General features: G+C 49.4%; 3 protein-coding genes and 1 long non-coding RNA gene across 5 annotated transcripts; all 4 read left to right on the top strand.

The window, feature by feature from the left end:
- Positions 1-518: 518 nt before the first annotated feature.
- LOC124485530 (calcium-binding protein 5-like) lies at positions 519-6830 on the top strand. Of its 2 annotated transcripts, none has more exons than XM_047047207.1 (7): positions 519-629; positions 1215-1264; positions 1677-1707; positions 2263-2406; positions 2629-2738; positions 3824-3971; positions 6322-6830. In XM_047047207.1, the coding sequence occupies exons 2-7, from the start codon at positions 1217-1219 to the stop codon at positions 6348-6350; spliced, it is 510 nt and encodes a 169-aa protein (XP_046903163.1). In that variant the 5' UTR covers positions 519-629; positions 1215-1216; the 3' UTR covers positions 6351-6830. The 2 variants fall into 2 exon arrangements, with proteins under 2 accessions (XP_046903163.1, XP_046903164.1); XM_047047208.1 differs by having other exon boundaries at positions 1212-1264.
- A 565-nt stretch (positions 6831-7395) lies between these two features.
- LOC124485637 lies at positions 7396-10395 on the top strand. The gene is made up of 3 exons (XR_006958080.1): positions 7396-7447; positions 8754-8851; positions 9000-10395. It is a non-coding gene; the product is annotated as an uncharacterized LOC124485637 (long non-coding RNA).
- Positions 10396-14922: 4527 nt separating this feature from the next.
- LOC124485759 (P2Y purinoceptor 3-like) lies at positions 14923-16093 on the top strand. Its single transcript, XM_047047544.1, has 2 exons — positions 14923-14960; positions 15146-16093. Exon 2 carries the CDS (start codon positions 15183-15185, stop codon positions 16050-16052), a length of 870 nt encoding a protein of 289 aa, XP_046903500.1. The 5' UTR covers positions 14923-14960; positions 15146-15182; the 3' UTR covers positions 16053-16093.
- A 766-nt stretch (positions 16094-16859) lies between these two features.
- LOC124485507 (DDB1- and CUL4-associated factor 7-like) lies at positions 16860-21152 on the top strand. Its single transcript, XM_047047171.1, has 7 exons — positions 16860-17541; positions 17821-17979; positions 18388-18499; positions 18821-18939; positions 19138-19347; positions 19484-19601; positions 20247-21152. The coding sequence occupies exons 1-7, from the start codon at positions 17404-17406 to the stop codon at positions 20417-20419; spliced, it is 1029 nt and encodes a 342-aa protein (XP_046903127.1). The 5' UTR covers positions 16860-17403; the 3' UTR covers positions 20420-21152.
- Positions 21153-21291: the final 139 nt, after the last annotated feature.

The following is a 21291-nucleotide window of genomic DNA, read 5'->3' as shown; positions in this document are numbered from 1 at the left end:
CCTCAGATTACATCTCTTATGCAAACCGATTTTGGATGATTTTACATAACAGAAGGACAGAGAGGGAAGGTCAGCTTAGCCAAGGGCACTTCCATGAGGACACAACCACATGGAACCATCTAAACAGTTAATCAACATGCTCATGTCATGTTGAGAATGTTCCTTCAATCCACAAACACACATGCAGATTTTATGATCAAATTTAAACTCCACTTCCCGTGTAAACAATACCCATTAAGATATTAGCACTATATACACTGTCATAATTTACTTTTGCTACATTTCCTGTCAAACCAATAGTTTGAAACAGATTACCACTATTTCATGTTGTGATAATGTAGCAGCTTAATCCAAGGGCAACCAATTAGATCATAATCTTTGACCTGCCTTCATGGACAAACACATACAGACATGCACACACACACGTGCAGACACACACACACATACAAACACACACACACTCAGCCCCCTCCCTGCTGGTCTGTCCAGGTCTAGCCCCAGCCTGAGGAGAGAGACACACAGAGAGGAGAAGAGAGACACACAGGGAGGCTTGGAGATACAGACAGACTGAGGGGAGAGACTGCAGCCACCTCTGACATCGCCTAGCGCCACGCTGACAAACTGACACGGTTTGTGGAACTCACTGATCATTTTTTGCATTGTTTATTTAAAAAATATATAATATATTTTTTAAATATATCTCTCTTTTCTTTTTTACTTAATGGCACAAATGTATTTACAGGAGATATTAGCATTTTTTTCATTTTTATTCAATGAATCTGTCTAATTCATTGAACTGTGTTTATTCTTCTGAATTGTTTGTATAAGACCAAAACATCTAACAGAAAATGTGATTTTGATACTGGAAAGCCAGATAATAGTGACTCTTTCATCAGTTTTGTTTTGATGTTTGTGTGTGAAAGCACATCCTCTCACACATGCAGAGGGTGGATGGCGGTGTTCAATCCTGCAGAGTGCTTCCCATCTTTCCTCCAGCTGTAATCCAGGCTCCACCAGGTCATCCTCTCTCCACACACACCATCAGTACCTTGTCTAACCTCCCTCTTTTCTTCCTTTGGTCCTCATCCTCCTGTTCTCCTTCTTTAACCTTTCTTCCACCTTTCTTCTGTTCTTCTCCTCTTCTCTTCGTCCTCCTCCTCTTCCCCTAACCTCCTCCTCCTTTCGCCTCCTCCACCCCCTCGGTCCTCCAGCAGACATGAGTCTTGGAGCAGCCTGTATCTTCCTGAGAGGAGGAAAGAACATTGTAAGTCTGACAACAGAATATACCTGTCTTGACATATCTACATTGTTGGCATAACTGAAACTCTGTCGAGTATGTTAACATCCCACATTAACAGTTAATTTTTTCAGATGTAACCTTGCATGCAGAAATGGCTATTTGTTACAAGAGCATAATCTCCTCTATTAAGACACATGCCAGCATGTGCTCTGTGCTGGACCTTGTCCAATTTCATCTCTAAAATCCGAGTCCCACTAGTTATGACGTTGTTTGCGAAAGGGAAATGGTGCATTAACGTGTGGAAGAGCAGTGTTGTACAGAAACATAATTCTTCTTTGTCCATGCTCCTACAAATGTCAACATACACAATCTATATAATTGAATTGAATTTCTGTTTCCAAATATGAAACGTCTAATTGTTGTGCTGTGCTTGCAGGAAAGACAACTGGCAGAGGATGAAATTGAAGGTAAACTGTTTTAGGAATGTTTATGCTAGCTTCATTTCAATGTGATTTCAGAAAATGTTATATAAGAGAAGAATACATAAGAAGATATTGTAGATGTTTGTTGTAATGTAGCTTTTTTTGTAGAAGTTAATTATAATATTGGTGACACTGCAGTAGATATAATATCGGTGACACTGCAGTAGAGATAATATTGGTGATATTGTATAGTGGCAGGTAGCTCACCTCTTGTCTGTGTTTACCTTCCTGTGAAAGCAGAGCCATCATTCCCTGCTTGTTAGAGTTTCCACCCTGCTTTCCAACAGACTGTTTCAGCGCTGGTGTTCTCAGGTCTTAGTTATACGTTGACACAGTGACTTACTATCTTTTGAGTTGATAACTGACCTCTTAACTAAGCTATAGTCCAATAATCCCATATTTCTTTACCTGTAGCTACCTTATTTGAGTCAACTTTATCGAACAGTCAAAGTCAGTTTATTAATGATCGGGCAGGAAATCTTGACGCGTTGAGAGACTGTTCAGTCATCAAGCTTCATGCCCCTATGTGCCACTCTGCAGAGCTGAGGGAGGCGTTCACGGAGTTTGACAAGGACAAGGATGGCCTGATCAGCTGTAAGGACCTGGGGAACCTGATGAGGACCATGGGCTACATGCCCACTGAGATGGAGCTGATTGAGCTGAGCCAGAACATCAACATGAACCGTGAGTTCCTCCACCTGTCTCTCTCTCTACCCACCTGTCTCTCTACCCCTCCCTCTATCCTCCTCCTGTCTGTCTCTCTACCCATATCCGACCTCCCTCTGTCTCTCTCTCCCGGTGATCTCTAGCTACAGGCCGTTATTCACAATCCCTCAGGAACACATCTAGTACCCTGGCCGCAGTGTGAATGTTGACCTCTGTTTCCTTCCTGTTCTGGTATCACAGTCGGAGGCAGGGTGGACTTCGAGGACTTTGTGGAGCTGATGGCTCCTAAACTGTTGGCGGAGACAGCAGGCATGATTGGGATGAAGGAGCTAAAGGATGCCTTCAAGGAGGTGAGAAACACACATCCTTGTTCACTAGCATCGCCCTTCTGCACCACTGTGATATTCGTCATCGCTGCGTTCATGACGCCGAGACTCACAAGGCTTCCCTCCCGAGGTCTCTCTCTCTCTCTGGTGTCTCTCTCTCTCTGGTGGTCTCTCTCTCTCTGGTGGTCTCTCTGTCTCCCTGGTGTCTCTCTCTCTCTGGTGGTCTCTCTCTCCCTTGTGGTCTCTCTCTCTCCCTGTGGTCTCTCTCTCCCTGTGGTCTCTCTCTCTCCCTGGTGGTCTCTCTCTCCCTTGTGGTCTCTCTGTCTCCCTGGTGTCTCTCTCTCTCTGGTGGTCTCTCTCTCCCTTGTGGTCTCTCTCTCCCTTGTGGTCTCTCTCTCTCCCTGTGGTCTCTGTCTCCCTGTGGTCTCTCTCTCTCTGGTGGTCTCTCTCTCCCTTGTGGTCTCTCTCTCTCCCTGTGGTCTCTCTCTCCCTGTGGTCTTTCTCTCTCTCTGGTGGTCTCTCTCTCCCTTGTGGTCTCTCTCTCTCCCTGTGGTCTCTCTCTCCCTGTGGTCTCTCTCTCTCCCTGTGGTCTCTTTCTCCCTGGTGGTCTCTCTCTCTCCCTGGTGGTCTCTCTCTCCCTTGTGGTCTCTCTGTCTCCCTGGTGGTCTCTCTCTCTCCCTGTGGTCTCTCTCTCTCCCTGGTGGTCTCTCTCTCCCTTGTGGTCTCTCTGTCTCCCTGGTGTCTCTCTCTCTCTGGTGGTCTCTCTCTCCCTTGTGGTCTCTCTCTCTCCCTGTGGTCTCTCTCTCCCTGTGGTCTCTCTCTCTCCCTTGTGGTCTCTCTCTCTCCCTGGTGGTCTCTCTCTCTCTCTGGTGGTCTCTCTCTCCCTGGTGGTCTCTCTCTCTGGTGGTCTCTCTCTCTCCCTGTGGTCTCTCTCTCCCTGGTGTCCCTCTCTCTGGTGGTCTCTCTCTCTCTGGTGGTCTCTCTCTCTCCCTGGTGTCTCTCTCTCTCTGGTGGTCTCTCTCTCTCTGGTGGTCTCACACCCTGGTGGTCCATGGCTCGTCCTAAACCCTCTAACAGGAAGCGCCTGTGCTTGTTTCATGTGCGTCCAGTTTGACACGGACGGGGATGGGGAGATCACTACGGAGGAGCTCCGCTCCGCCATGACCAAGCTGATGGGGGAGCACATGGCTCGGAGGGAGATCGACGCCATCGTCCAGGAAGCAGACAACAATGGAGACGGAACAGTGGACTTTGAAGGTAATGAGGGGGGAGGGGGGGAGGGGGGGAGAGGCAGGAGGAACAGTGGGGGGGGGGGTACAGCATCTAGAGGCAGGAGGAACAGTGGGGGGGGGGGGGGGGGGGTACAGCATCTAGAGGCAGGAGGAACAGTGTGGGGGGGGGGGGGTACAGCATCTAGAGGCAGGAGGAACAGTGTGGGGGGTACAGCATCTAGAGGCAGGAGGAACAGTGTGGGGGGGTACAGCATCTAGAGGCAGCAGGAACAGTGGGGGGGGGGGGGGTACAGCATCTAGAGGCAGGAGGAACAGTGTGGGGGGGTACAGCATCTAGAGGCAGCAGGAAGCAGGAACAATGGGGGGGGGGGGTACAGCATCTAGAGGCAGGAGGAACAGTGTGGGGGGGTACAGCATCTAGAGGCAGGAGGAACAGTGTGGGGGGTACAGCATCTAGAGGCAGGAGGAACAGTGGGGGGGGGGGGGGGGGGGGGTACAGCATCTAGAGGCAGGAGGAACAGTGGGGGGGGGGGGGGGGGTACAGCATCTAGAGGCAGGAGGAACAGTGGGGGGGGGGGGGGTACAGCATCTAGAGGCAGGAGGAACAGTGGGGGGGGGGGGGGGTACAGCATCTAGAGGCAGGAGGAACAGTGTGTGGGGGGGGGGGGGGTACAGCATCTAGAGGCAGGAGGAACAGTGTGGGGGGGGTACAGCATCTAGAGGCAGGAGGAACAGTGTGGGGGGGTACAGCATCTAGAGGCAGGAGGAACAGTGTGGGGGGTACAGCATCTAGAGGCAGGAGGAACAGTGGGGGGGGGGGGTACAGCATCTAGAGGCAGGAGGAACAGTGTGGGGGGGGGGGGGTACAGCATCTAGAGGCAGGAGGAACAGTGTGGGGGGGTACAGCATCTAGAGGCAGGAGGAACAGTGAGGGGGGGTACAGCATCTAGAGGCAGGAGGAACAGTGTGGGGGGGTACAGCATCTAGAGGCAGGAGGAACAGTGGGGGGGGGGGGTACAGCATCTAGAGGCAGGAGGAACAGTGTGGGGGGGGGTACAGCATCTAGAGGCAGGAGGAACAGTGTGGGGGGGTACAGCATCTAGAGGCAGGAGGAACAGTGGGGGGGGGGGGTACAGCATCTAGAGGCAGGAGGAACAGTGTGGGGGGGGGGGGGGTACAGCATCTAGAGGCAGGAGGAACAGTGTGGGGGGGTACAGCATCTAGAGGCAGGAGGAACAGTGGGGGGGGGGGGGTACAGCATCTAGAGGCAGGAGGAACAGTGTGGGGGGGTACAGCATCTAGAGGCAGCAGGAACAGTGGGGGGGTACAGCATCTAGAGGCAGGAGGAACAGCGGGGGGGGTACAGCATCTAGAGGCAGGAGGAACAGTGGGGGGGGGGTACAGCATCTAGAGGCAGGAGGAACAGTGGGGGGGGGGGGGGGTACAGCATCTAGAGGCAGGAGGAACAGAAGGTTCGAACGGATGTTCTTGTGGCTGGTGTAGACGTGACTTGTGGTGTACTGGGTTAGGGGTTAGGGGTTAGGATTTGTTTGTGGGGGGGGGCTGGGGTGGGCTGGTGGTGCGCAGATGGCTGGGGAGGACTGGTGGTGCGCAGATGGCTGGGGAGGACTGGTGGTGCGCAGATGGCTGGGGAGGACTGGTGGTGCGCAGATGGCTGGTGGTGGGCAGATGGCTGGGGAGGGCTGGTGGTGCGCAGATGGCTGGTGGTGGGCAGATGGCTGGGGAGGGCTGGTGGTGCGCAGATGGCTGGGGAGGGCTGGTGGTGCGCAGATGGCTGGGGAGGGCAGATGGCTGGGGAGGGCTGGTGGTGCGCAGATGGCTGGGGAGGGCTGGTGGTGCGCAGATGGCTGGGGAGGACTGGTGGTGCGCAGATGGCTGGGGAGGGCAGATGGCTGGGGAGGGCTGGTGGCTGGGGAGGGCAGATGGCTGGGGAGGGCTGGTGGTGCGCAGATGGCTGGGGAGGGCTGGTGGTGCGCAGATGGCTGGGGAGGGCTGGTGGTGCGCAGATGGCTGGGGAGGGCTGGTGGTGCGCAGATGGCTGGGGAGGGCAAGTGGTGCGCAGATGGCTGGGGAGGGCTGGTGGCTGGGGAGGACTGGTGGTGCGCAGATGGCTGGGGAGGGCTGGTGGCTGGGGAGGACTGGTGGTGCGCAGATGGCTGGGGAGGGCTGGTGGCTGGGGAGGACTGGTGGCTGGGGAGGACTCGACAAATCAACCACATTGGATGTGGGTGGGTAGCTGGGGAGGAGCGGACACATCTAATGTACAGGGCAGGATGTCCCCTTAAAACAAAGGTTGGGGTTGGGGGTTATGGGTTAGTACTGTATCTAACACGCTTGTTTTTTCTCTCCGGCAGAATTTGTAAGAATGATGTCTCGCCAGTGAAGCGTTGAGGAGGAGTAACACACACACACTCATGCATACACTCTCATATATACACACAACATTCACACACTAACGCATACACACTGACATACATTCACGCAAACACTGCACTAAAACACTTACACAAAAACACACACATACACACAACTAAACTTGTATTATTACTGTAATAGATTATAAAAAGCACAAAGCACATCTTATTCATGTAGAGGGCAGATAAACTGGATCTATGCATATGTAAGCAACTTTTTGAATACATTTTTTAAATGTTTGTGTAAAAAGAATATACATTGATTTAATCTGAGCGATAATGTTTGATTACATAATATGTAAATATGGAAGGATGATCCCCTCAGAATTCTGAATACTGCAGAATGATGTTTTTGAGATGACAGTAATGTGTTCATCAATAAATGATTCAGAAATAATTGAATTCACTGTCATCAATTGAACATTTACAATGACTGTACATTAAAAAATGGGTTAATTTGTTAAACAAGACATATTGTATTTGTTTCTTTATTTGTCCCATATACATCCTGAAAAACGATCTCCTTCAGATAAACTTTTGGATGATGACAGGTCCTCACAGTCTATTCACGAATGGTCTCTGACGGGATTGGTTCCGGTAAATAAACAACATCCCCTCTAATCTGCGTTTCTTTGAAAACAACTAAATCTGCATAATCTATTTCATTGTAAATTGTGTGGCAACAGCTGGCCCAGCAGAGTGGAATGAGAACAAGTGTGTGTTCACTGTCGATGTCTCCGAGAAATGTGAGACGAAGAGAGGCGCGAGAGCATGGGCGTCGTTAGACCCTTTTTACTAGGGCACGTACCCCAGTAAAAATCTGCCTTGCCCCAGTAAATCTACAGTTTGAGTTTTAACAATTTACTTAGTCAGTACATTAATGTAGATTGATAAGCCCGGAAAAAATAAATGCAGTATCTCAATCAACGCTTGTAAAATTGTTTAACTGAAAACAAACTTATGCATGCAGAATTCCATGTCAGCCTCTTCTGAGCTTGCCAAATAGCCACTGCAGCACGAACACGGAAGTCCAGGTGTCAGACTCAGCACAAAAGTCAGAATTGAGGTAGGCTAACAAAACATTACTAACCAAAAGATAATTTGTAAATGAGAGGCATATGGATCATCTTATTTTGATTAAAACATAAAAACATTACATGAAGCTCAAAAAACAGCATTTGCGCTCAATTTAATGTGCAAAAAATGTGCGCCCTTGCATAACTATTGATGTCCATGCCAAAGCTGATATCAAACTTGCATCCCTGAACTGTTGTATAGTGGGTTAAGCAAGGGGAGTTTCTAAAGCCTAGTGGTGCATTGTGCAGCAAGCTTGAAAAAAAAAGGGATATGAATAGGGGCCTGTGCCCCAGTAGAGTTTTATGTCTAACAACGCCTCTGCGCGAGAGTGAGCATTAGTGACCGCTAGAATATTTTTATGTGTGTGGGTGTGTCTCTGTGTGTGTGTGTGTTTGTGTGAGTGGGAGAAACGCGTGAACGGGAGGCTTAGAGAATTGCGTGACCGAAACTGGACGGGCCAGTGACAAAAACGATGATGTCACCGCTCACCTAAACATCGGATTTGGAAATGTCAAAAGAAAAAAACACTCAAGAAAAGCTCTTCCAGAGGAAGAACACAGTATGCCTGCGTTGATTTGAGAATATCTCATCCTTTTCATTCAATTTAGAGGTGAAATGAGTTGGATTTGTGCTCTAGCTCGCTTCCTAGTGAGCAGATATTGATACTGCAGGCCTACGCGGAGTAAAGAATGATGAAAAGGTCACAACTTCTATTGTTGCGTAGTTGTATGTTGATTGAACCATACATATATATATAAACACTATGTGTTTGTATATATCTATGGAATGAACCCTGTGATCTTTAGTCAAATGTTCTTCCACTGAGATAGGCCTACACTTTGCCCTGCATACAGATCCTCATGTGGTTATTCAAAATACAAGGTGATTATACTTCCAATGTAAATATATTTAGTTAATGCATTTGGTTCACAGGTGTGCTGGTGTCAGGATTGCAAATGCTTTCCATAATATAAAACATATTTTTCATGTTGAAAGTCAGACAATCAATTGTTGTGACTGTGTAGCAGGGGAATTCACTCTGATATCTGACAGTAGCCACAGAATAACTACAAAACAAATATAAGGTTTTAACATTACCGGCAATTCAATTAAACCATGAATAGAAATTAAATGTTCATTCATGAATGGTTTTATGATTGCATTTTTAGACCTAATAAGTATTCCAATAGTTACAATCCAGTACACAACTCTGCAGACAATGTTCCATGCCTGTGAGGTTTGTGAAATTAATCTGTTTTGAAAGCATCCAAGTGATTGATGTGATGTTTGTCAAGTGATGGGAGCAGTCCAAGAACACCTGTATATTCAGAGACAGAAGCTGCATAGAGACACAACTAGAACCTCTTCATTTACAAACTCCTTAAACAGACAGGTAGGTTCTGTGTGTGTCACTTTCTTCTTCTGTGAATGTCAGTCAAATAAGAAGGACGCAGGGATATAATAGTCTTAATAATCTTTTACACTGTTGTTTCAGACTGTGGAACCTATTTACATGTCCTTTGTGTTGCATGAATTTTCAGATTGAGCATTTGTGGATTGTAGAGGGATCATCACTGATCAGTTATGCTGCTCAACATGACCTCTCAGTTTCTGAATTCAACCATCAACTCCACCAACTCCATGGAGATAGATTATTTTACAATATGCAGTGACATGTATGAGGGTGTTGTGTTCTGGGCTTGTTCCAGTGTAGTCTTGTCTCTGTTTGGGTTCCCTGCATGTGTCATCGTTCTCTGGGAGCTGTTTCAGAAACACAGGAGAGGAACCCCCACCACCCCCAATGACGTCTTCATGCTGAACCTCACAGTCATGGACTCTGTTTTCTTAGGATTCATGCCTACCTCTGTATGCAACTACCTCTTTTGGCACAACCGGACTTTTGAAACCTTTCTTAACTTCCTCTATTCTTTGAGTTTGAGTGGCCGACCTCTCTTCATGACCTGTATCTGTCTGGACTGCTACCTGGCTGTGGTTCATCCAATCATGTACAGAGCCAGGAAGGGTCTGACCTCCAGGGTTCTGATGTGTGTTGTAGTGTGGGCTGTCACTCTGGCTTATGGGACTGCATTCATTCTTATAGATGGCTTGTACTACCAACCTATCGCTCTCTGGCCTCAACTCATCACCCTACCCACCATAGGGTTCTGTGACTTCTTCATCCTCCGGGCTCTGAAGAGTTCTGACCCTGCAGGACGAGACCTCCACCCCCAGAAGAAGAAGGCTCTTCAGATCATCATCAACAGCCTGGTCATGACGGTCATTACCTACCTTCCTCAAGTGTTCTTGTTTAGTCTTGGACTCTTAGTCTTTGATTTGAAAACATTTTTGTGTACAATGTTCTTACCAGTGCTGCTTACCTCCACTTCAGGGAGTGCAGTCATGCCTGTTCTCTACCTGAGCAATCTAGGGAGACTGGACGGCCTGTTGCAAGCATGCTGGAGTTGAGTGTCCTATACTGACATTGATACATTTCTTTTTTTTTATCTCACCTATTTAGAGATTAAAGTTCACTAAAGTAAGTTCACATGAAATGTGGGTTGCAATATTTGTTATTGTACTTAGCAGGCCAATGTTGTATTGTATTGTTGTGTTGTTGTGTTGTTGTGTTGTTGTGTTGTTGTGTTGTTGTGTTGTTACTGAGAGGATGTTGAGGTGTTTGATGTGTTTTGATATTTGTCCTCCCCTGTAGCTCACACCAGGAGCCAGGAGAGCAGCACATTATACATTTGATTAACAATCAAATGATTAATTACTTAGAAACTAGTTGCTATGAATAAAGGTTCTGTTACCTTTAGTTATTTGACAGGATGATGATGTCATTGAGATAGTGTGGCAAAGTAGGTCCTTCATTACTAAACAACAATGAATATTCAGATACAGTTACGAGTCATTAGCAAACATTAAACTGTTGGTAACTTACCTTCATCTGGGTGGTGGAATATGTGACTATTTGATATATTAACTGATTGCATTACTCGTTAGACAGAGAGAGAGAGAGAGAGAGAGAGAGAGAGAGAGAGAGAGAGAGAGAGAGAGAGAGAGAGAGAGAGAGAAGAGAAAAGCATTATCTACTGACAATCAACTGAGTCAGTGTACTGGTGAAGGGATAGATCAAATAGGCAGATAAATGGAAGGTTTGTAAAGTGATTTCATGCTCCCGTGTAAAAGTGTTTTTTTTATTTTTTTATACCAAATTACAGTCATTTATTTTGATACATGGTGAGGGGTGTGGTCCCAGGGTGGGCCCAGTGTGGGGTGGAGAGGGGTGTGGAGGTGGAGAGGGGTGTGGAGGTAGAGAGGGTGGTGGAGGTAGAGAGGGTGGTGGAGGTGGAGAGGGTGGTGGGGGTAGAGAGGGTGGTGGAGGTGGAGAGGGTGGTGGGGGTAGAGAGGGGTGTGTGGAGGTGGAGAGGGTGGTGGAGGTGGAGAGGGGTGTGGAGGTGGAGAGGGTGGTGGGGCTAGAGAGGGTGGTGGAGGTGGAGAGGGTGGTGGGGGTAGAGAGGGGTGTGTGGAGGTGGAGAGGGTGGTGGAGGTGGAGAGGGGTGTGGAGGTGGAGAGGGTGGTGGGGGTAGAGAGGGTGGTGGAGGTGGAGAGGGTGGTGGAGGTGGAGAGGGGTGTGGAGGTGGAGAGGGTGGTGGGGGTAGAGAGGGGTGTGTGGAGGTGGAGAGGGTGGTGGAGGTGGAGAGGGGTGTGGAGGTGGAGAGGGTGGTGGGGGTAGAGAGGGGTGTGTGGAGGTGGAGAGGGTGGTGGAGGTGGAGAGGGGTGTGGAGGTGGAGAGGGTGGTGGGGGTAGAGAGGGGTGTGTGGAGGTGGAGAGGGGTGTGTGGAGGTGGAGAGGGTGGTGGAGGTGGAGAGGGTGGTGGGGGTAGAGAGGGTGGTGGAGGTGGAGAGGGGTGTGTGGAGGTGGAGAGGGTGGTGGAGGTGGAGAGGGTGGTGGAGGTGGAGTGGGTGGTGGAGGTGGAGAGGGTGGTGGGGGTAGAGAGGGTGGTGGAGGTGGAGAGGGTGGTGGAGGTGGAGAGGGTGGTGGGGGTATAGAGGGTGGTGGAGGTGGAGAGGGTGGTGGAGGTGGAGAGGGTGGTGGGGGTAGAGAGGGTGGTGGAGGTGGAGAGGGTGGTGGAGGTGGAGAGGGGTGTGGAGGTGGAGAGGGTGGTGGGGGTAGAGAGGGTGGTGGAGGTGGAGAGGGTGGTGGGGGTAGAGAGGGGTGTGTGGAGGTGGAGAGGGTGGTGGAGGTGGAGAGGGGTGTGGAGGTGGAGAGGGTGGTGGGGGTAGAGAGGGTGGTGGAGGTGGAGAGGGTGGTGGAGGTGGAGAGGGGTGTGGAGGTGGAGAGGGTGGTGGGGGTAGAGAGGGGTGTGTGGAGGTGGAGAGGGTGGTGGGGGTAGAGAGGGTGGTGGAGGTGGAGAGGGGTGTGTGGAGGTGGAGAGGGGTGTGTGGAGGTGGAGAGGGTGGTGGAGGTGGAGAGGGTGGTGGAGGTGGAGTGGGTGGTGGAGGTGGAGAGGGTGGTGGAGATGGAGAAGGTGGTGGGGGTAGAGAGGGTGGTGGAGGTGGAGAGGGTGGTGGAGGTGGAGAGGGTGGTGGGGGTAGAGAGGGTGGTGGAGGTGGAGAGGGTGGTGGAGGTGGAGAGGGTGGTGGGGGTAGAGAGGGTGGTGGAGGTGGAGAGGGTGGTGGAGGTGGAGAGGGTGGTGGGGGTAGAGAGGGTGGTGGAGGTGGAGAGGGTGGTGGAGGTGGAGAAGGTGGTGGGGGTAGAGAGGGTGGTGGAGGTGGAGAGGGTGGTGGAGGTGGAGAGGGGTGTGTGGAGGTGGAGAGGGTGGTGGAGGTGGAGAGGGTGGTGGGGGTGGAGAGGGTGGTGGAGGTGGAGAGGGTGGTGGAGGTGGAGAGGGGTGTGTGGAGGTGGAGGTGGAGAGGGTGGTGGAGGTGGAGAGGGTGGTGGGGGTAGAGAGGGTGGTGGAGGTGGAGAGGGTGGTGGAGGTGGAGAGGGGTGTGTGGAGGTGGAGAGGGTGGTGGAGGTGGAGAGGGTGGTGGAGGTGGAGAGGGTGGTGGGGGTGGAGAGGGTGGTGGAGGTGGAGAGGGTGGTGGAGGTGGAGAGGGGTGTGTGGAGGTGGAGGTGGAGAGGGTGGTGGAGGTGGAGAGGGTGGTGGAGGTGGAGACAGTGTTCCCAGGGGAGAAGACTCAGCAGCTGGCTCCAGAGCTGACAGGCAGTTTGGTGGAGGTGGAGACAGTGTTCCCAGGGGAGAAGACTCAGCAGCTGGCTCCAGAGCTGACAGGCAGTTTGGTGGAGGTGGAGACAGTGTTCCCAGGGGAGAAGACTTAGCAGCTGGCTCCAGAGCTGACAGGCAGTTTGGTGGAGGTGGAGACAGTGTTCCCAGGGGAAAAGACTCAGCAGCTGGCTCCAGAGCTGACAGGCAGTTTAGACAGCTGGAACGACTCAGCTTATAGCACCAATGATCTAAAGTGAATAGAGGCTCTCTTCAACACACCCTCTCTCTGACCTGCTAACCCACAGCTCAGCTGGCCTGCTGGACAAAACTAGACCCAGCTGTTTAAGGGCTGTAACTCTGTTTATTGGTGTGGAAGTGACAATGGATAAGACTTTCATTTGACATCAATATGGTTTATAATTTTGATAAAAGATGCACTCTTTCACCCTTGTTTAAAGTGTCAGACTTTGACGTTGTTCTACTAGAATGATAAGATACATGTCTACTTGAACAGCAGGAGGGCAGGTGTGTCTGGGTTCTGATCAGAGGGCAGGTGTGTCTGGGTTCTGATCAGAGGACAGGTGTGTCTGGGTTCTGATCAGAGGGCAGGTGTGTCTGGGTTCTGATCAGAGGACAGGTGCATCTGGGTTCTGATCAGAGCTAGGGCAGGTGTGTCTGGGTTCTGATCAGAGCTAGGGCAGGTGTGTGAGGGAGATTGTGTAGGGTAGAAAGGGTGTGTCAGGAGGCAGATGTGTGCATCTGGAGAATGTGAGGTGTGTGACAGAGAGAGAGAGAGAGAGAGAGAGAGAGAGAGAGAGAGAGAGAGAGAGAGAGAGAGAGAGAGAGAGAGAGAGGAGGGGGATTAAATGATGTAATTGTTTCTGGCCCTTAGCCTGATCCTACCCTGATCCCTGCTCTATCCAGAACAGACCCCTCTGCCATTAATCCAGATTAATCTCTCTCTCTCTCTTACTTGCCTTGTCTCGCTGTCTCCCTCTCTCTTACTCTGTCTCTCTCTCCCTCTCTCTTGCTCTGTCTCTCTCTCTTCCTCTCTCTTACTCTGTCTCTCTCTCTCCCTCTCTCTCACTCTGTCGTCACTCTCTCTCCCTCTCTCTTACTCTGTCTCTCTCTCTCCCTCTCTCTCACTCCGTCACTCTCTCTCCCTCTCTCTTACTCTCCCTCTCTCTCTCCCTCTCTCTTACTCTGTCACTCTCTCTCCCTCTCTCTCACTCTGTCTCTCTCTCTCCCTCTCTCTTACTCTGTCTCTCTCTCTCCCTCTCTCTTATTCTGTCTCTCTCTCCCTCTCTCTCACTCTGTCTCTCTCTCTCCCTCTCTCTTACTCTGTCTCTCTCTCTCCCTCTCTCTCACTCTGTCTCTCTCTCTCCCTCTCTCTTACTCTGTCTCTCTCTCTCCCTCTCTCTCACTCTGTCACTCTCTCCCTCTCTCTCACTCTGTCTCTCTCTCTCCTTCTCTCTCACTCTGTCACTCTCTCTCCCTCTCTCTTACTCTGTCTCTCTCTCTCCCTCTCTCTTACTCTGTCACTCTCTCTCCCTCTCTCTTACTCTGTCTCTCTCTCTCCCTCTCTCTTACTCTGTCTCTCTCTCTCCCTCTCTCTTATTCTGTCTCTCTCTATCCCTCTCTCTTACTCTGTCTCTCTCTCTGGCCCAGCTCCCATCTGAGTCTCATGCCTGAACCAGTTCCGCCTGTTTTTCCTAGACATACGTCTTCCACCCTCATCCCTTACCTAGACTCCACCCTCATCCATTGCCTGGACCCACGACTCTTCTTTTGTATAATATGATATTTGTTGTCTAAACAGAAACACATATATTGCCCTGCAGTATGCACAGCATGTCCTGATCCCTGCACAGCTGTAATGAAAGGCCTAGAATAGGATCATCCTTCGTGCTTCAGAAATACATACAGTAGAAACAGGAATAGTCATAAACTATTGAGGGTGATGAGATATTACATTAAAAACCTTCAACAACTATGATCCGAGGACCACAAGCCTGTCTGACAACGACGGAACTTTTGATAATTATTTTTGTTTGCATGCAAGCGCCACAGAAAAACACAGCTCCAGAAATAGCTGTGATTACTCCCTGTCAATGGTATGCTTATGGACTTCCTCCCCCTTGCTTGATTTCCATACACTGTGATTTTACTATGATGCTATCTGTGTCAGAGACTGTCCAGTAACACCTGTCCAGTAACACCTGCATATTCAGAGTCTTGATGGAGACACAACTGGAAACTCATCCATATTCTGCCGAGATAGGATACTAAGGTAGGGTTAGTATGTATATGTGGTGGCATTCATGAAATAATTACATCCATATATTTATTGTTGTAAATCCAAGCTAAATTAGAACAACACAAACATTTGTCCAGTCTTAGTCTGTTTAAGAATGTTGTTTCACACATTGTAGATGTTGATGTGTGCTGTATGGTATTTTGATTTTTCATATTCAGCATTTGTGGATTGTAGAGGGATCATCACTGATCAGTTATGCTGCTCAACATGACCTCTCAGTTTCTGAATTCAACCATCAACTCCACCGACTCCATGGAGACAGATTATTTTACAATATGCAGTGACATGTATGAGGGAGTTGTGTTCTGGGCTTGTTCCAGTGTAGTCTTGTCTCTGTTTGGGTTCCCTGCGTGTGTCACCGTTCTCTGGGAGCTGTTTCAGAAACACAGGAGAGGAACCCCCACCACCCCCAATGACGTCTTCATGCTGAACCTCACAGTCATGGACTCTGTTTTCTTAGGATTCATGCCTACCTCTGTATGCAACTACCTCTTTTGGCACAACTGGACTTTTGAAACCTTTCTTAACTTCCTCTATTCTTTGAGTTTGATTGGCCGACCTCTCTTCATGACCTGTATCTGTCTGGACTGCTACCTGGCTGTGGTTCATCCAATCATGTACAGAGCCAGGAAGGGTCTGACCTCCAGGGTTCTGATGTGTGTTGTAGTGTGGGCTGTCACTCTGGCTTATGGGACTGCATTCATTCTTATAGATGGCTTGTACTACCAACCTATCACTCTCTGGCCTCAACTCATCACCCTGCCCACCATAGGGGTCTGTGACTTCTTCATCCTCCGGGCTCTGAAGAGTTCTGACCCTGCAGGACGAGACCTCCACCCCCAGAAGAAGAAGGCTCTTCAGATCATCATCAACAGCCTGGTCATGACGGTCATTACCTACCTTTCTCCAGTGTTAGTGTTCTCCATGAGAACCATGATGCCAGGCAAGGTGTTTCTGTGTTTCGCAATATTTCCACTGATCAGCTTCACCACTGCAGGAAGCGCTCTTATGCCTGTTCTGTACTTGAATAATTTAGGAAAACTGGGCTTTATATTTATACACTGACTTTTTTATACACTGTCACTTTCAGCTACTGGTTGCTCTATCAGTAACTTGCACTACTGCACCTCACTGTACCTCGCCAACAGGCTCCTGTATGGTCATTGACATAGTCACTGATCTGCAAATTGGCACTATTGTACTGTACTCCACTTAGGTTAGAATAGGTTGTAGGGTTGAAACAGGTTTTTTGTGCATTTAGGGTTAGTAAAGTGTACTATCTATTGTTATCTGTAATTTAGGAAGTTTTAGTATTAGGGTTAGTATAGTCAATATTTATTGCTATCTGTATATTTAGGAAGTTTCACTTATTTAAGCTCAGCATTGATGTAAATTGTGTTCTGTGTACTTATATGTTATGTTATGCCAGGTGCTTGCGTTGTCTTGTCTTAAGAATTTCAGTGCCCAGTCTAACCTTGTGTTGTTCTGTGTACCTGACAAATAAAGACTTGGACTTGGACTGATATTGTAAACCACTTAACCACTTAACTATGGAAATTATAGACGTGAACCATCCCATTAACAATCAAAAAATAAATAAAAATGCTGCAAAAAGAAATGGAAATGTACCCTTAACAGTCGACAGGTTTAAACTAACCCCTGAATACACAGCGTATGTGCATCCCACTGTGTCACAGTACACTGTGAAGTGTGACAACTGGTCTAAGTGCATGCTGTTAGCTAGGTGGCGGCTGGTAAGGTGGTATTTCGACACATTTTCATACGAAATAAGTGAGAGGGGAAAGGGGAGGAGACTGTCCTGAAGCAGCCAAAGACCTGAAGCAGCCCTCCTGGCTCCTACAAGCATAGACATAAGAGACGGCTGTAGTAAACCGGAACTACGTCACAAACTAGTACTGGCCTACCAAAACATCAACTGGGTAGCACCTACAAAACTAAACTTACAGACTTTCTTACGTCGTATGTGTTTGCGCTTTATTGCTTTTCTCCCCTCCATTTTGTTAGCTTGGCACAGTATTAAGGAGGACTGAACAGCTAGAGCGACGCTGAATAGCTCAATGTAATTCTGATCCTAGGCCGCCGCCATTGCTTCTCAGACTGTTTTCATCGGGGCGCGTTGGTGTTAGGAAATAACACGATACAAGGATTATTGACGTTTGTCAGATGTGTTGTTTCGATAGACAGGCAATTTGTGTTTGAAAGTGGTACAAATTCAACGCTTAAAGTAATATTGTCTGACTGCATAGTTATATAAGACGTATAATGATGACGAGAATAGGCTAACGTTCAGAATAAGCTAGTGGATCATAGGGGGTTGGGACTCGTCTCCATCCATTTGACAGGTTATATTCTTCTGTAGTCATTTGGACGTGTTTTGTTATTTACTGCCTCTGCTATGTCGCTTCACGGTAAGCGCAAAGAAATCTACAAATACGAGGCACCATGGACGGTATATGCAATGAATTGGAGTGTCCGACCGGACAAACGCTTCCGACTTGCGCTCGGAAGTTTTGTCGAGGAATACAACAACAAGGTAAACAGTAGAATTGAATAAAGACCACAGTATTACAACAAGTAACCTACAGAGTGTGTTTTATCTGAAAATACTTCTTCTGGTGCAGTATTCAAATAGGCTAGTTTTGATCTACTTATCTGGTGACCATGAATATGCCAGACTACTTAATTATGTGTAGCAAACAGTACCTGGAAGGGCAGCATAACACAATATGCATTAGTTATCCTGTAAAGGCTCTAATCATTGTGGCCTGCACACTAACACACACCCTTCTTTAACGTCCTGTCTGGCCTGTAGGTGCAGTTGGTTGGGCTTGAGGAAGAGAGCTCTGAGTTTTTGTGTCGGAACACATTTGATCACCCCTACCCCACCACCAAGATCATGTGGATCCCAGACACCAAGGGGGTGTACCCCGACCTGCTCGCCACCAGCGGAGACTACCTGCGCATCTGGAGGGTGTGTGAAACCAGCTCATCCGGAATGCAACCCCTGCCTCTCACTCAACCCAGCCGCCACCTAGCTAACAGCATGCACTTATTAGACTGTGTGTCATAAGTCAAATCGTCCTACATGTGCAGCAGAAAGGGTGATTTTATGTTGTGTGAGGGCAGCTTGTCTCCTGTGAGGCTAAGGGCAGCTTGTCTCCTGTGAGGCTGAGGGCAGCTTGTCTCCTGTGAGGCTGAGGGCAGCTTGTCTCCTGTGAGGCTGAGGGCAGCTTGTCTCCTGTGAGGCTGAGGGCAGCTTGTCTCCTGTGAGGCTGAGGGCAGCTTGTCTCCTGTGAGGCTGAGGGCAGCTTGTCTCCTGTGAGGCTGAGGGCAGCTTGTCTCCTGTGAGGCTGAGGGCAGCTTGTCTCCTGTGGTCCAGGTGAATGAGACGGACACACGTCTGGAATGTCTTCTGAACAACAACAAAAACTCGGACTTCTGTGCCCCGCTGACATCCTTCGACTGGAACGAGGTGGACCCCAACCTGCTGGGTGAGGGTTACCCTAACACTACACCTGGTGCTCCTCTGACTAATACATTGAACTGAGACACCTAATATTTTGAACTAAGACACATGTACATTTTATTCGTTCAGCAGACACTTTTAGTCCAAAACGTTTAAAACACAGCTTAGAGAGAGCACAGCAGGAGATAAGCATCGGAAGTGTGTCGTTCTAACAGTGTTTCAGTGGTCAGAGTCAGGTAACTGGATCTACCTGACAAAGTGCAACAATAATAATAATATTTCAGCATCGACAGAGGTGTATTGTGTCATGGTTCACTGAAAGAGATTTGGTGTGTCTGGTATGCAGGCACCTCCAGCATTGACACCACCTGCACCATCTGGGGGCTGGAGACGGGGCAGGTCCTGGGCAGAGTGAACCTGGTGTCAGGGCACGTGAAGACACAGCTCATCGCCCATGATAAGGAGGTAAGCTGGCTGTATGACACCAAGGCTGGGCTGTATTCACAGGAGGGCTCCAAGTCCCTCAGGATCAATGAGAGCATTTGAACTGATTAGCCCAGAGCTGGAAGCAAGCAGGTCAAAAGTCAGTATCTCTTTTATGCTGTTTTGTTGAAAGCAAACACAATCGAAAACAGGTGTATGAAGTGTGTGTGTCCATGGCAGGTGTATGACATAGCCTTCAGCCGTGCGGGTGGAGGGAGGGACATGTTTGCGTCGGTGGGGGCGGACGGCTCAGTTCGGATGTTCGACCTGCGGCACCTGGAGCACAGCACCATCATCTATGAGGACCCACAGCACCACCCGCTGCTGCGCCTCTGCTGGAACAAGCAGGACCCCAATTACCTGGCCACCATGGCCATGGACGGCATGGAGGTGACGACACAGCTGCAGCCCTGCAGAGTGCTGGGGCTCCCAGCTGCAGCCCTGCAGAGTGCTAGGGCTGCAGGTGGTGTGTTAGGGTGGATGTGTGGAACTCAGTTTCCTTGTGTTTGCTGGTGGTGTGTCGCAGGTGGTGATTCTGGATGTGCGTGTGCCCTGCACCCCTGTGGCCCGCCTCAACAACCACCGCGCCTGCGTCAACGGCATCGCCTGGGCCCCACACTCCTCCTGCCACATCTGCACCGCAGGTAACTTTAACACATCAACACCCCACACCTCAACACCCCACACCTTAACACCCCACACCTCAACACCCCACACCTTAACACCCCACACCTTAACACCCCACACCTCAACACCCCACACCTTAACACCCCACACCTCAACACCCAACACCTTAACACCCCACACCTTAACACCCCACACCTTAACACCCCTCACCACACCCCACACCTTAACACCCCACACCTTAACACCCCTCACCACACCCCACACCTTAACACCCCACACCTCAACACCCAACACCCCACACCTTAACACCCCACACCTCAACACCCCACACCTCAACACCCCACACCTCAACACCCCACACCTCAACACCCCACACCTTAACACCCCACACCTTAACACCCCACTCCTTAACACCCAACACCTTAACACCCCACACCTCCCCACACCTCAACACCCCACACCTTAACACCCCACACCTCACCACACCCCACACCTTAACACACCTCACCACACCTTAACACACCTCACCACCCCACACCTTAACAACCCACACCTTAACACACCTCCCCACACCAAAACACCCCACACCTCAACACACCTCACCATGACTGCAATAATGTCCTTCATAGTGCTCAAACACTAACCCCCCCCTCCTCCCCCAGCGGACGACCACCAGGCTCTGATCTGGGACATCCAGCAGATGCCTCGGGCCATCGAGGACCCCATCCTGGCTTACACAGCCGAGGGAGAGATCAACAACGTCCAGTGGGCCTCCACCCAGCCGGATTGGATCGCCATCTGCTACAACAACTGCCTGGAGATCCTGCGTGTGTGACGCCAGTCCTGAGGGGGCCTGAGGGGGGGCGGGGCCTGAGGGGGGCCGGGGCCTAACTCCCAACAGAGCCTTTCCACAACGCTGGGGGGACCGCGGCCCTCTGAAGGACTCTTGTCTGCCCCCACCACACATGCAGTTGGTTGTGTATGTCTGTGTATGCATGTGTGTTACCTTTGGGGACAAGTGTGTCCTGTTTGTGTGTGTGTTACCTCTGGTAACAAGGGTGTCCTGTGTGTGTGTGTGTGTGCCAGTTACCTCTAGGGATGAGGATGATTGGCATGTCTCGGAGCCACACCTCATCCCTGAGCAGTGTGTCCAGTTGTCCAGTTGTGATGTGTCCCAGAATGGGACATGGATGTACACCAGAGCAGAAGTCCCCACACCTGGTGGCTGTCTGGGGACTCCCCCGGTGAGCAGGAGCGCTCACAGCCTCTCCTGGTACAGGACGTGGGGCGGGAACAAACTCTCCCTGATGGACACACCTGTTCTTAGTCCGAAACAGAACTTTCAGCATGTTGATAAGTTGATTACGTTTTATCTGATGGAGTAGATTGTTATTTTAGTGTATGCAATGTAGTGTTTTATTTTTTAGCAGTGTGAACATTATAATTATTCTTAATTCCCTTGAATTGCTCGTGTAGTTTCTGTATATCATATGAATATTTCAACTGAACCAAATGTTGTAATCCACTGAATTGTGTTTTTTTATCATAAAAAATCTGGTCAATTGTGATATGAAAAACATATTTATTTAAACAGTCTACTAAATAACTTGGGGTTAGTGGTATATATACATTAGACAGACATTTGAGAAGAAGAAAAATGTATGAATTTTACTACAGAAAAAACTATTATATCAGCTCAATAAAACT

Source organism: Hypomesus transpacificus, chromosome 23 (genome assembly GCF_021917145.1).
Source record: "Hypomesus transpacificus isolate Combined female chromosome 23, fHypTra1, whole genome shotgun sequence".
Lineage (NCBI taxonomy): Eukaryota > Metazoa > Chordata > Actinopteri > Osmeriformes > Osmeridae > Hypomesus > Hypomesus transpacificus.
Note: the sequence above shows the minus strand (reverse complement) of the source record. Positions and strands in the feature narration are given on the sequence as shown.

Bases quoted from the DNA above. Each gene is read 5' to 3' on its own strand.
- LOC124485530 (XM_047047207.1), top strand. From the start codon at position 1,217: ATGAGTCTTGGAGCAGCCTGTATCTTCCTGAGAGGAGGAAAGAACATT. The intron at 2,407-2,628 runs GTGAGTTCCTCC...CTGGTATCACAG, and splicing joins CCAGAACATCAACATGAACC to TCGGAGGCAGGGTGGACTTC. The intron at 2,739-3,823 runs GTGAGAAACACA...ATGTGCGTCCAG, and splicing joins TAAAGGATGCCTTCAAGGAG to TTTGACACGGACGGGGATGG.
- LOC124485759 (XM_047047544.1), top strand. From the start codon at position 15,183: ATGCTGCTCAACATGACCTCTCAGTTTCTGAATTCAACCATCAACTCC.
- LOC124485507 (XM_047047171.1), top strand. From the start codon at position 17,404: ATGTCGCTTCACGGTAAGCGCAAAGAAATCTACAAATACGAGGCACCA. The intron at 18,940-19,137 runs GTAAGCTGGCTG...TGTCCATGGCAG, and splicing joins TCATCGCCCATGATAAGGAG to GTGTATGACATAGCCTTCAG. The intron at 19,602-20,246 runs GTAACTTTAACA...CTCCTCCCCCAG, and splicing joins CTGCCACATCTGCACCGCAG to CGGACGACCACCAGGCTCTG.